We start from the raw sequence: 13,558 nt of genomic DNA, 5'->3' as shown, positions 1-13,558 counted from the left end.
ATTCTCCAGCTCCTGAGGCAGCCCACCTTTGCTCCATCCTCCTCTGCCAAGACATGGCAATCACCTGAGGACCTCTCCCATGATGACATAAAGTGGGGTGGCAGGGCAGGAGTGGGGTTCATGTCTTTGCTGAGCTGGAAACCCACGTGGGATGGGAGGATGGGTAGGAGGATTGGGGCTGGGGCTTGACTCCATGACGGGTGTCTGCCTGTTGCAGGTGGCTCTACTGGTTGCTGCCGAATTCTGGGAACAAGGTGACCTGGAGCGCACGGTGCTGCAACAGAATCCCATTGTGAGTAGAGAAGGGACTTCAGCCTGATACTGGGCATGTGATCTCATCCTGGTGGAGAGCAGTGACCTTGCCGTGATGGAGAGATGTGCCTCCTCACCCTTGACACAGGGATGTGTGACCTTACCACAGAGATGACCTTTCCTTAATGCAGTGGTTCTCAAAGAATGGTCCCTGGAGACCACCATCAACCTCGTTACTTGGGAACATATTACAGATGCAAATCCACAGACCCACCCTGGACCTACCTGAACAGAAACTCTGGGGGTGGGCCAGCAATGTGCTCTCTCCTAAAGTTTGAGGGCCCTGCTTTAAGCTGTGTGTCCTTAGCACACTCAGCTAAGTAGTGATTGACAAGTGAACACCAAAACTTAGATTTCCCTTTCAGTTCCGACAGTCTAGGAGTCCACCTCCCCTGGCTCTGTTCTAACAGCACAGACCATGCAAGGGGATGACCTGGTCAAGCTGAGAACCTATGGACATTGAAAATAAACTTGGCTGAAACTGTCAGCGGGCTCCCCACCAGACACAGGGAGACCAGTTAGAGGGTTTTTGTTTTGCAAGAATCTTTCATTAGTAGGGTGGGTCCCGTTGCAGCATCAGGCCAGGAGGAGCCCAGTGCAGTTAACTCTTTCTCCCCCCCCTGACAGCCCATGATGGACAGAAACAAGGCGGCCGAACTCCCCAAGCTTCAGGTCGGCTTCATTGACTTCGTTTGCACCTTTGTCTACAAGGTAAGTCCTTTGCTTTCAAAGGCCCAACAAGATGTCTTTGATGAGCCTGGGATTCCCAAAGGACATCAGGAATTAAAAAACCCTGGCAAGTGACGAGTGATACTTTACAAAGCACTTCTCACCTCCAATGGCATTTGGTCCTCAGGACAGCCCCATAGGAGCTTGTGTGACTGCATACCCAGGCCAGAGCCCGGAGCTTCGTATATCCTAGTTGCTCAATAAATAGTTGCGGGACAAATGACACATCGTGTTTTCAGGCAGAGAAATGGGGAGCATAGCAGATGCATGCCTTCCTAACTTCCTCAGCTTGTGGGAATATGACAGGTCACAGTTACTCAATTGTCAAAAGATAATCTAGAACTTCGTAGTCTCTCTCTTGAGAAACCCACCACGCCCCAATCCATGTTATCTGTGCCACCCCCCTCTCATTTGTTATTTTTATTTTGGCCACGTTACATGAGGAGACAGAGGTCAGAGAGGAGAAATCACAGGGCCAGGTCACTGGAGTCAGCTACACACAGCATCAGAGCCGGGATGCCTGACCCCTAGTCTAGGGCTCTTTCTGCTGCATAAGCTGCAGCCCTTCTGCTCCCAGAGGGCGCACAAGTGCATCTCTGACATAACGCAGACTACCTGGGGTCCTCTGAGCAACAGGGCAGCATAGCTGACACTCTTCATGATCATCAGTAATATATAAAACAACAAAGACTGGGCTAAGTGCTTTACGTGCATTATCACAGCAACCCTCTGAGGTACTGTCCTGATTTCATGGTGTCCTGCCCAAGGTCACACAGCTGGTGGCAGAATCTAGATCTGAACCCAGGCAGCTTTGAGCACAGCTGGCTCTGGCTGAACTCCACGGTAGACCCTGGATTTGCCATTCTTACCTTGTGCAAATCTCCACCAACCTGCATCTCCATTTCTTCACCTAAAAACCTAGGAGTAACGAGTCTCATTTTCCCACCTCGCAGGAGTTTCTGAGGATCAAAGGAGATAAAGCACTTCATAAACTGTCATGTGCTGTGCTCAAAGGCATTACTTTTATTCTTAGAGCTAAGAGACCTTAAGAATCCTCTTCCTATCCCGATTTCACTCGGCAAATATTGACTGTCTTTGTGCCCCAGACCCTGTACTAGGCCAAGGCCACCCCCCAATGAATGAGCAGAGATATCCCTGCCCTCTCCAGCTCACAGCTCCGGGGGCAGACTGGCAAAGGGAGTCATTACAGTGAAGTGAGATGTAGGAAGAGAAGGTTTGGGGAGCTGCTAATAGAGGACCTGACTTACCTTGGGGATCAGAAGAGGCTTCCCTGAGGAAGTGATGTCTAAGTGCAGGCCTCAAGGGAAAAGAAGAGCTAAGTTAGAGTGTTCCAGCAAAGGGAAGAGCAGGCACGAAGCCCACAGAAACTGACAGATTTGCAACGTCCGGAGGCTTCAAGTTGGTGACGGGGAAGAGCGCCGGGTCTGGAGAGCTTGACAGCCTTGGGAAGCAGCTTGCGCTCCATCCTGAAAACCAGGGGGTGCCACAGGAGGGTTTCAAGCGGCAGAGGCATGGGACCTTGTGGCCAGAAGCCCTGCAGTGTCGTCACACACACCGCTGGGGACGGAAGCTGCAACGCGCCCGGGCAGCTCATTCCAGTGCAGACACGGCCCACTGTGCTTCACCTGGAACCCGGACCCCAGGGCTCGACTCCTGCGCCAGAGGCTCTGTCTCTCTCTTCCAGGAATTCTCCCGGTTCCACGAGGAGATCACTCCCATGCTGGATGGGATCACCAACAACCGCAAGGAGTGGAAAGTGCTCGCCGACGAGTATGAAGCCAAGATGAAGATGCAGGAGGAGGAGAAGCAGAAAGGGCAGGCAGCCAACCAAGGTTTGTGGCAGGGGGAGGACGGAGAGCCCCTACCGCACACACACCGAGCTCTCACGGCGTGCCTGGCGGGGCCGCAAAGCCTCACACACGTGGACCTGTTCGGGCCTCCCCTCGACCTAGCTGTCCCCATTCTACATATGAGAGCACTGAGGCCCGCAGAGGTGAAGTGTCATGGCCAAGTCACACTGTGAGCAGTAGCAAAGCCTGGTTGCCAAGACTGAGGCTCCCAGCAAGGATTCCCTGACTGCCCTCAACCAGTGTAGGACAGATTCCAATAATAAAGTGGTAGACATAGGGCCCCTGAAAGCCCTTGAGTTTGCAACTCTTGGTCCAAACCAGGTCAAAGGGAAAGCCGGCCGCAGCCTCCTCTCATCTGGTGTGTTCTCTTTCTTGTCTGATTGCAGCAGCCGCAGGAAATCAGCCTGGGGGAAAACCAGGCTCAGCTGGAGGCGCGCCTGCATCCAAGTCCTGCTGTGTCCAGTAGCGCAAGCGGGGATCCACGCCCAGACGGGCCCCACCCTTCACTGGAGGAGGGTACCCAAGCCAGTGGGAAACCATGAACCTGCTTGAGAAGTCAGAGTTATAGGGTTTGAAGACTGAAGAAGAATTTAGTTTACATCTTCCCTAGTGGCTTTCAAGGCTCTTATCAGCTGTGAGCACTTTTTATTGAGCTACAACCAACATTTTGCCTTTCATAGACTCAGTTAAACATTAGCACCAGACTCACCTGCTTACCTAGAATCATTTTTGTTCTTACACTTTCATTTTACAGTACACAAATTTGCAATCATCCTCAGAAGTAGAGAACTGAACAATGAATCCCCACCTACCCATCACCCAGATTCTAATATCGAGAGTTTTGCCACATTTGCTTCGTCTGTCCTTTTACATTTTTTTCATTTTTTCTTAGCTGAAATATTTAAAAGCAAATTCCAGACATATCATTTACTCCTCCATTATACATCTTTAAAGACATATGGGCGTTTTCTAACATAACGACATCCTTATCACACGCAACACACGCACCCCTAATATCCAGCTGTAGCAGATGCTGTAATGAGCTGCACAGACCCTTTACTGAATGTTGCAGTTGTTCAGTCAGGGATGAAAGTGAGTCCAACACATGAGATGTATGCGTTAAAGCACAGTGGTAGAGGGCTGTTGCTCGCTCAGGCAAAACAGCCAAGCCCTCAGTCCACTATGGCGTATTTATTTAAGCTTTATCTTACATCTATTATACTTTTTGTAATTAAAAGCACATTTTAAGAGCTAGATGTACTTTACTTATAACTTTATCTAATACAAAGAGTTCTATTTAGCGCAGGCTGTGCCTTCCTTGAACATCTAATCAATGCACCTCCTTATTTCCTTATGTTCCCGATTATACTGAGGACATGCGTGGGTCAGTGCCCAGAACAATCAGCACTGCTTGCAGTCCTGAAACATTCGCACGCGCCCAGCTTGCTAGGTGAACCGATTCTTGGGTCACGTCTCTTCCCATGTCCTCAGTTACCCTTCTACAACTGAAGACTTGTGTTCCCAGCAGTGATGAGTGCTGTCAGCAGACAGCTCTCGGTGTCAGCCCCTTCGGGGATTACCTCATCCGCAGGGAGACAGTTGCCCAAGGGTGGTGGCCTGCACCCAGTGACTGATCCATGCCAGGTGTTAAGGCCTGGCCATCTTGGCCCAACACAGGACAACTCCGCAGCAACAGCACACACATGCAAGACGGAAAGTCTTGGAAGATGCCACTCTTCACTGCTCTCACTGGGAGTAAGTGAGCAAAGGAAAATGTTTCAAGTTCACCCAAATATGGCACACAATTCAAGTTTTCCATATCCTCCGACCAGAAACCGTTTCATACTCATCAGTTGGTGACTGTCTTTGTCTGAAACCAAAATGTCAAAATATCTCTTTGAGCACATATATTTAGTGTGCTTGTGTGAAAAAGCGGATATACCAAAACAAGGGAATGGAACAATGTTATGTGAGGCAAGTCTGAATGGCTTATCATGATCCACAAAAGGTGCTATGAAGAAAGGACTAGTGAGTGAGGGGCACACCTGGACTGGGGTCTTCTCTGAGAGATGACACGGCAACTAGAATCCTTTTCCCAGTTAGTAGCTGGCACGACCCTCAACAAGCACGTAGGACCAATAAAGAAAGACACACCTGGGCAGGGCTGTGGGTGGTATTTTCTTTTTAATCTCCATAGTGTATTTGTTAAGTTTATTTATAAGCAGATCACTTCACTATTTACAGTACATGAGCATAGAGATTCTACAGTTTTTGTGATGTAAACAATAACTCCACAGTGGGAGTTTGAGAAAAGAAGCCAGTTCTGAAGTATTTACAGACGTTAAAATAGAACTTTATACTCACGGAATAATAATACATAGAGCAATTTGGTTAAATTATCTATGAAACTATAGAATCTGACAATGTACAAATACAGGAAAACATTTTCTCATTTAGAAGATAAGACAGATAAACCACACCAGAAATAAAATGGGGACGATGACAACCACAATAATTAAAAGCAAAGAAGTTTTCTTCCTTGCCCTCACGGATAATGTATTTATATAAATAAGGACACAACCCAACAAAATGGAAAAAATATATAAAAAATCCTCTACCAATTAAAAAAAATAGCAAAACTAAAAACTTGATTCTCAATCATCAGCAGTGTCCTTTAAAAAATTAAATTTTAGCTTTCTATTATAAATAACAAAGCAGATGTGTCCCTCTGTGTAGGTGAAATTCTTGCACCTTTCTCAAGAAATGCATCAATGTAATTCCACACACACACAAACACAGGCGTGCACACATGCATACACACACACACACACACACACACACACACACACACACAACCTTGCGCTCACGCACCCCAGGCTGTAGTTACCTTGTTGAGCTTCCTAATAAATAATGCCCCCTACAGTAGTACCCCTGGGGATGCCCAAACCTCACAAGGTTAGCCATTCCCTGGTTTGACCCTGTCACAGAGCCAGGGAAAGCCCTGGCTTCCTATTGCTCAGAATTCTCTAGGCTGCATGGTCACACTAAGAGAAAAGGATTTGAGTCCAATATTTGGAAATGCTGGAAGGGACCACAGGGACCACCTTGCCCAGTCGATTAAGGCTAGCTACAGACACTGTTTCTTTAGAAACCTGGGGTTGGGAAGAGGAATCTTGTGTTGGTTTCGACATTAGCAGCTGCCTCTGGAAGAAGCAGATGCTCCAAACCAATGCTAATACCATGGCACAAGTAGGTGAAGGGGGTGGGTGTGAATTTCTGGAGCAGACTGCACTGAGCCAGACTTCTGGATGGTCACCTTCCCCAGAAACCATTTGGAAATCCAAGTGGTCCACTTCCCTGGTCCACTGACCACTCTGACCACACACCCCTTGAGATTTCCAACCTCTTTCCATTGGAATCAGAACATTCCTCCAGAAACAAAGTTGGGAGTAGTTTACGACTTTTTATTCCTAACACAAAAACATTTGACAAGATTTTGAAATACAAAACCAAACAAACAAAAAAATCTATTTGGCTATTCGGTGGACCATACCAAAGGCCATGGCCAGGCCCCCCACAGAATCCTCACACTCAACCTCTTTGCTTGTCCCGAGGGTCCAGTGGGGGGCACAGAGCAGAGGTTCACTTAACAAGGTCAGCAGCTGCGCTGCCAGTATTGCAGTTACAGTAAACCCCTCCTGGGCACCTGGGCACAGGGTCCACTCCTGTCTCTGCTGCCAACAGGATAGCTAGTGTGTTACTTCTCAGTCTGCGTGGCTGCTTCTGGGGCTTCTGACTGGTGTTACACTGTGCTCTAAACACACAGACAGTTTGCTCATGACCTTGCATTTCATTCCCAAAGTTGGTGTTGGACAGCAAGGTAGCCAAAAGGATTTATTTGCCTTCCATCTAGGTAGCTGGTAGATACAGTCTTTGGCCACTAGATGGCGGCTAGACGTTGATAAGGCAAAGTGCTGAGGTGGAAGATGACCAGTCCCTTCAAAAGTCACCCATGAGCAAGGCTGGCAAAGTGAAAAAGGAGGCTTGGAGGATCCTTTGACAAAACGTACAGCAGAGAGGGGGTTCTGGCTATAAAACATGTCTTTGAGACCCTGTTGCACAGCCCAGGGAATGACCACCTACAAAACCCTATTTTCCGAGCCCCCAGTTCAGGCAGTTGGATTTCTGTGCTGCTTCTGAATGTGCAAGGCATTCTGATGAAATGGAGTACCTAAAACTCTGTCCCCTGATCTTGCAGCCTCAGTCACCGCTGCTATAATGAAACAAAAAACAAAAGTTGCCCTAAACATATGCAGTGTGATCCATGCCTCCTGTTGCCCCATATGTTTTACAATCATTTGAAAGAAATGTGTGAGAAGTGCCTACGTTAAGCTGTTTTGAAAAAACAAGTGTATTGCTAGTATTGTCTGCGAGCAAGAGAGAAACAGCCAAGTGGTCACAACATTCGGACTGAAAGCTGTTCGGCGGGGACAATGACGAGGCTCCTGTGAGACTCGACATCGCCACCTAGCCAAGCTGGGGTTTACTTCTCACCACCCCACCAGAAACTATGGCTTAGATCTGTCCTGAGGAGCTGGCCTCCTCAGATAAGGTAACTCGGCCAGGACCATGTGGGTCTGAATCCACCGCGGGTTGGTGACCTTGCAGAGAACTCTCACCTTGAATGTGAGCTGGGCAGTCAGAGAATGGAATTGGTTTCGTGGGTTAGTGATGGATTCCCGATGCTCCAGGATGGGAATCTGAGTCTATCAGAGGTGAAAGGGACTTACTTTAGTGCCCATTCCATCCAATATTCCCATTTGTAAATGAGGAAACAGTGGCCCAAGACCACATAGCAAGCAAGAAACTCTGGGTTTCTCACTTTGAGATGGCTTATAGATAAATGACTTGCTTTGCTAACCCATTTCAATCAGCTGTGTTGATTTCTTTCTTTCTTTCTTTCTTTTTTTTTTTTTTTTTACAGAAATAGGTACCAAGATCGAAAAGCACCACTCCATTTTTAGGGCCTCCAACAAAGAGGCCAGCAAAGGGCTGGCCCTAGAATGGGCTCTCCTGTGGCTGATGCCTAGAAAGGCATCTCTGCTCTCTCCTCCCTCACCAGCCCCTTTCCTGATCCCCTGTTCCAGTCCCCAGGAGAATGCCTCACGCAGCCCAAGGAGATCCATATTCGCCAGTGTAGAAACACGGAGCCAGGCTAAGTGCTGTGGTTTTCTCAAAGTGCTTTTATTGGTTCCATGCAAAGTTAGCCTCTGCCTACTTTCCTGGACATTCTACAGCCGGCTCCCAGGGACCCTCCACCTCAAGTCTGTTTTGGGCCAAGGGCTTCGCTATGCATGAGGGTTTCCCAGCTCCCGAGCTCTCCCTCCATTTACCCCGTACCCCTGGACTCGGCAGACAGCCCTGGAGCCCATCTGTGTGTGCAAATGTCTCAGGGACTTGGGGACCAGCTTAAACATATTGCACGTAAACACAAACCAGTTTCCTTCTGCCCCAATGGGAAGGATCCCTTTTCTTTGGCCATTGAAACCATTAGGTTCACTTTATTTGCTACTGTACATTCAATTTCTTGCCTTGGTCATATCTGAAGACAACTGCTAAATCTCAAATGGTAAGAAAATACTGCAGTTTTGACGTCAGTGAGTCAAATCAACAAATCCTTTGGGGTTGATTCTGCTTCATAGCTGGGATGTCCCACCTCTCAAGCTGCAGGCTCAGCTGTCATTTCAACTGAACCTAAGGCCTGGGATAGGGTTCCAAGCCATCCTTGCAGAAGGGCTGCACTGTCATGCCTTCCCTGCCCCCTCAGTACGTACATTGCATACACCTAGAAAAAATCGCTCTCCAAACATCAACAAGCACAGGCTTTAGGCGAGAAAGATTTCTTATTGCATGTCTTCCCACATTAGGACCTGGGTACCGAGTCTTCGCAGCTTAGAGCATTCCTCCCTTCCTCTTCCCGCCCTGGAACCCCTGAAGCCCTGCCTCTCTGCTGGGCACATTTGACACGCAAGGCTGCGAGAACTCACAGCAGATGCAGACACTTGACTGGTGCTTTGGGTCTCAAAGCAGTGTTCTGGTTGGGGGGCAAGGTATGATGGGGGGAAGGGGGTCACCGCCGTAGCTGCACTCCATCCACTCATATTCTTTACCTCTTTGATGCATTTTCCTTCAGTAACCAGAGCCCCCAGGAGTGAGGATTCTGATTCAGCCTGTACCGACTGAGGAAGGAGATGGAAGAATTCCACTTAGCGTTTAGATCGGACATATTTGGAAAACACCAGCACGGCACAGAGATGGACAGTACAACCTGCCTTGCGTGGGTGGCTACCAACACAGTCTACTGTAAGCTTTTATGGCAATCACATGTAAACATGATCAAGAGCAAATACTAGGACAGAGCTACAATGAGATGGTTGCCAATGGCAGCTGCTCCCTCTGGGTTACTCCTTAATTTGGTAGGAAAGAGACCAAGGTTGACTAGTTGTCCTGGAGAGACCTTGGAGTCTCCTTGGTAAATAATACAGAGCACCGAATGAGTCCTCTGGATGGAGGTTGTCTGCAGGGTTGATCAATTTTAGAACTTGCAGCCTTTTATGTACAGGATGGAGAGAAGAAACTTCTTGATGCCTTTGGCAGGCACCCTCTCCCATCAGCGGGCCCCAGCCCCGACCTTAGGCATATCACGTCCCAGTACTACACTCAAGAGCCAATGTCTAACTACCTTCAAGGGCCTTGTATTAATCTGAAGTGAAAGGGCAGCTTCAGCTGACCCAGAAGAGGGGACAGACTTGTCCTTCACTAAAAATCTGCATTTCTTTACCCTAAGGTACCATCTTCTCATGGTAGAATCTCTAGGCTAGTGCAATCAAGGAAGAAGCAAATAGGAGGGGCTTAGAGATCATCTAGACCGACTCCTTCTGGCACACCAAGGCTCAGGGAGAGGAAGGGACTCTGTGACTTATCAGTCACAAAGATAGTTTTTGGCAGAGCCAGGACTCAACCCAGTTCTCCAGACTCTGAATGTAGAGTTCCTTCCTACTTTTTCCACAGGATGAAATCTCAGTTTACTCCTTGGTGCAAATCAGGACTTAGGGGAGGCATCGGGTGGATTTAAATTCTATTCCATTCCATTCTATTCCGTAACCATTTATTGTGTGCCTACTGTATGCTAGGCAGTGAACAGCTATAAAAGGAATTTAGAATGTGCAGGTCCGTGCTGTGCAAAGTCCCCTTTTGGTCCATCCTCATAAACCCTGCCTTCCCCAAACATGTTCCTGCCCAGTATTCCACTTGGCCCCCACCCCCAAGCGGGAGAGTGTCCGAGTAGTATTCGGAGTCCTGTGTCAAGGAAGGGCTTTAGGGGAATTTTCTCTCATAGATCAGTGGTGGGCCAGCATGAAACCCAGCCACCATATAGTTCTGTATAACAGAAACCATTCAAAGATTAGACCAGAAGGTTAAACAGGTTAAACTTTTATCAGTTAGTAATGGCTGCTTGGAACACTGTGTTGAGGATTCTAATAGCATGACCAAACTCAAAGAACACGAGTACTGTGGTTGATTAGTTATGTCTGCTACTGGCCAAGGATATGGGAGTAGTGGCCCATATGCCACTATGTATTTGCTAGATACCACCTTAGGAGAAGCTAAGACTATCAGACCTGGCAAGGACCTTAGAGATCAGCTTGCCTAATTCTTCCCCTCAGCTCATTACACAGAAAAGACAATTGGGGCCCAGAGAGGTGAAGTGACTTGATACACAGGAACTCAAATTCCCTGTTCCTCTAACACCTGTCTCCTCCAACCTTCTCTGTGGGCTTGGAGTATGCTCACCTCTCAGGAGAGGTTCATCGGCCCAGTTAACCTACTGAGGTATTTTATAATCTTAAAAACAAACAAACAGGGCTTCCCTGGTGGCGCAGTGGTTGAGGGTTCGCCTGCCGATTCAGGGGACACGGGTTCGTGTCCCGGTCCGGGAAGATCCCACATGCCACGGAGTGGCTGGGCCCGTGAGCCATGGCCACTGAGCCTGCGCGTCCGGAGCCTATGCTCCGCAATGGGAGAGGCCACAACAGTGAGAGGCCCGTGTACCGCAAAAACAAACAAACAAACAAACAAACCAAAACCCCGTAACTACCAATTCCCAAAGAACTAGGCCCGGCGTTAATAATAGATTAAATCACCTCGTTTAGTTAAATGAGTCAAGTTCAAACTTTTTTTAAGCAGCAGGAACTTTTTTCTTTTTTTTTCTTTTAAACACAAAAATTTCCCAAGGAACCCTGATGTGTGAAAGAGACCAAGTTGGAGCCACTCTGTCTGAAGCAGAAGCAATGCACTCTTACCCTGCCTGGCCATGCTCTCCCTCACAAACGGCCCCCAAGGCACCTGCAGAACATCCAAGCTGGACATGGCTTTGACATCACTCAAGAACACAAATTTTTAAGTAAAGCCCAATGAACGTTTTCTAAGTCGGAGAGGAGCTTGGAGATTGTCTTGTCCATCCCCATCCCTCATGTCTCCCTCCTGCTCCCCTTGCCCCATGCCACCAAAACAACTTTATAGGTGAAGAAAAGGGACGTCAAGCTGAAGGAGGATGGGCTGGTGACTGGCCCAAAAAGGATGAATGACCGCTCCCAGGTTGCCTCTCTGTGTCACCCCAGATGCGTCACTGAAGCTGTGATGGCTTGTCCACAGGTGTAAGCAAACCACAGGACCCCTTGGATCAAGACTGGTGCCAGAGCCTAAACTTGCCCCATGCTGGTGAGGCAGCCATTGACTTACCCCCACAAAATGAGCCTGGAAGCGTCTAGCCTGTTGTCCTTTTTAGCTGAACCCACCTCTACCAGTCCTTGCAACTTTGCCTCTTTACCCTAGGATAGGCCCGGGCTGGGCCATTCCTCTGTAGTCTCACTGGTCGTGGGACCCTGGGCAAGTCATTTCGCCTCTTGGGGCACTGCCTGGAAAACAGGAATAACACAGCTCACCCCACCTTCCTTCCAAGGTCCGCAAGGATCTGAGCACTCATGGCCAGGCACAAATCCTAAGCGTGTGCTGGACACCAGATGAGGGCTCTGATTGTAAATGGACCCAAACTTGCTCAATGAGAGACAAGGCAGCGCTCAGCAGAAGAGGCCCAGAAACCTCTCTCCATTCCTCCTAGCTGTGGCTGCATGCCACACCTCCCCGGTGACCAGGCTTCCGGCCACCCAGCACCTCTGGGGTGTTCTGGCAAAGGGAGCAGTGCAGCTCAGTGGCAAACACCTCACGACAGTGCATAGTTAAAAAATCAAGGAAGCAATACAATAATCCCAGGCACAGTACATCTGAGCCATAAATACATTAAGGATATACTTTTTTTTTCTTCAATTAAAAATGAGTTTATAATCCTGATTCTATTCACAAGTAACGATTTCATCATCACACACTACAGACAAGAAATGGTATGGTGAACACAGCTGCACGTCTACGAGGGGACGTCGGTCGGGGAGGAGGGGGAGGCGGGTGACGGACTCAGCGTCTGGAGCGCACCCAGGACAACGCGTCAGAAGCGAGGACACTAATGTGGCAGTGGAACGTCAACACCATGGAAACTCACAGACAGAAGCAGCTTTGTTCAATGTAAACATTGATTTTTTTGTTTGTTTTAAAAGGACAGCAGTTCCAAGTCTCTCTCTCTCTCTCTCTCTCTCTCTCTCTCTCTCTCTCTCTCTCTCACACTCCCTCTCTCTCCTTCTCATATACTTAATTTCTTTGAAAACGTAAACATATTGGAAGGGCCTTGTCTGAGGTATTGAGGTATTCCTCGAAGGTTAAGGCTGTTATCAGTGCAGGCTCTGCTGGGCCTCCTTCAGTAAGCTGTCAAAATCCATGGCTTCGTACTTGGTTTTCACTGACGCAGGCAGGGCCTCTTCTGAATTAGAATCTGGGTGGGGGTGGAGGAGGCAGTGAGAGGGGAAGGCAGCGAGCAGCTCAGAAAGGCCTGCGGACCAGGAAATCTGCTGCCGGGGCCAGCACCACAGAGCGGATGCGGCCCGAGGCCTCAGAGAGCTCTGGGCTCTGCCCTCCTGCTGGGACACCTCTGTCGTGTGAGCAGTGTCTCAGGGCCTCGGCCGCCCTGGTTGTAGGATGAGGAGGTCTGAAGCAGAGTCCCCCAGAGCTCCTTTCCAGCTCCTTTAAAAGCCTCTAATTCTACTTCCCTTAACAGTTTCTTGCCCATTAGGAAACCAGTGCGGAGGTCACGTAAGGCAGCCAATGAAACTATGAATCCCTCAGCGCATGGCCAGGGAACTGGGTCCCCGCGGGGGACATGCAGCCAGGAGTGCAGCCTGGCCGGGCGCCTCCGGGGTCTCCTGACACTCAGCCCTGCGCTCTGGAGGCTGCACCGGACTCTCCCCTACAAAGAACTCTCTCCTAAATGGTACTTTGTCCTTCTTCATTGACTTGTCCCCAGACGGCTAGGCATGGTGACAATAGTTTCACTGCGGCCCATTAATGGACAAGGCTGCTGCCTGTCGGGGCCGCCATGGATGCCCCTCAAGGGGGCAGGTCAGCTACTGGCCCTGTGAGGTCAAAGAGACGGTAGCCCTGGCTCTGCCAGGTGGCTGTGAACACGAGATTGGACCTTC

General features: G+C 49.0%; 2 protein-coding genes across 3 annotated transcripts in view; one reads left to right on the top strand and one right to left on the bottom strand.

The window, feature by feature from the left end:
* PDE6A (phosphodiesterase 6A) overlaps window positions 1-3,378 on the top strand; it is a 66,797-nt gene extending 63,419 nt beyond the window's left edge. For both annotated transcript variants that reach the window (XM_060092052.1, XM_060092051.1), the window contains 4 exons: window positions 218-292; window positions 940-1,023; window positions 2,747-2,894; window positions 3,299-3,378. In XM_060092052.1, coding sequence (XP_059948035.1) covers window positions 218-292; window positions 940-1,023; window positions 2,747-2,894; window positions 3,299-3,378 — 387 coding nt within the window. The remainder of the gene's footprint in view (window positions 1-217; window positions 293-939; window positions 1,024-2,746; window positions 2,895-3,298) is intronic.
* A 7,649-nt stretch (window positions 3,379-11,027) lies between these two features.
* Window positions 11,028-13,558, bottom strand: part of PPARGC1B (PPARG coactivator 1 beta) — a 107,702-nt gene continuing 105,171 nt past the window's right edge. Inside the window, exon 12 of the mRNA XM_060092050.1 lies at window positions 11,028-12,855. Coding sequence (XP_059948033.1) covers window positions 12,755-12,855 — 101 coding nt within the window. The 3' untranslated portion in view covers window positions 11,028-12,754. The remainder of the gene's footprint in view (window positions 12,856-13,558) is intronic.

This window comes from Mesoplodon densirostris, chromosome 3, assembly GCF_025265405.1.
Source record: "Mesoplodon densirostris isolate mMesDen1 chromosome 3, mMesDen1 primary haplotype, whole genome shotgun sequence".
NCBI classification, from domain to species: Eukaryota; Metazoa; Chordata; class Mammalia; order Artiodactyla; family Ziphiidae; genus Mesoplodon; species Mesoplodon densirostris.
This window is presented reverse-complemented; position numbering and strand designations above follow the sequence as displayed.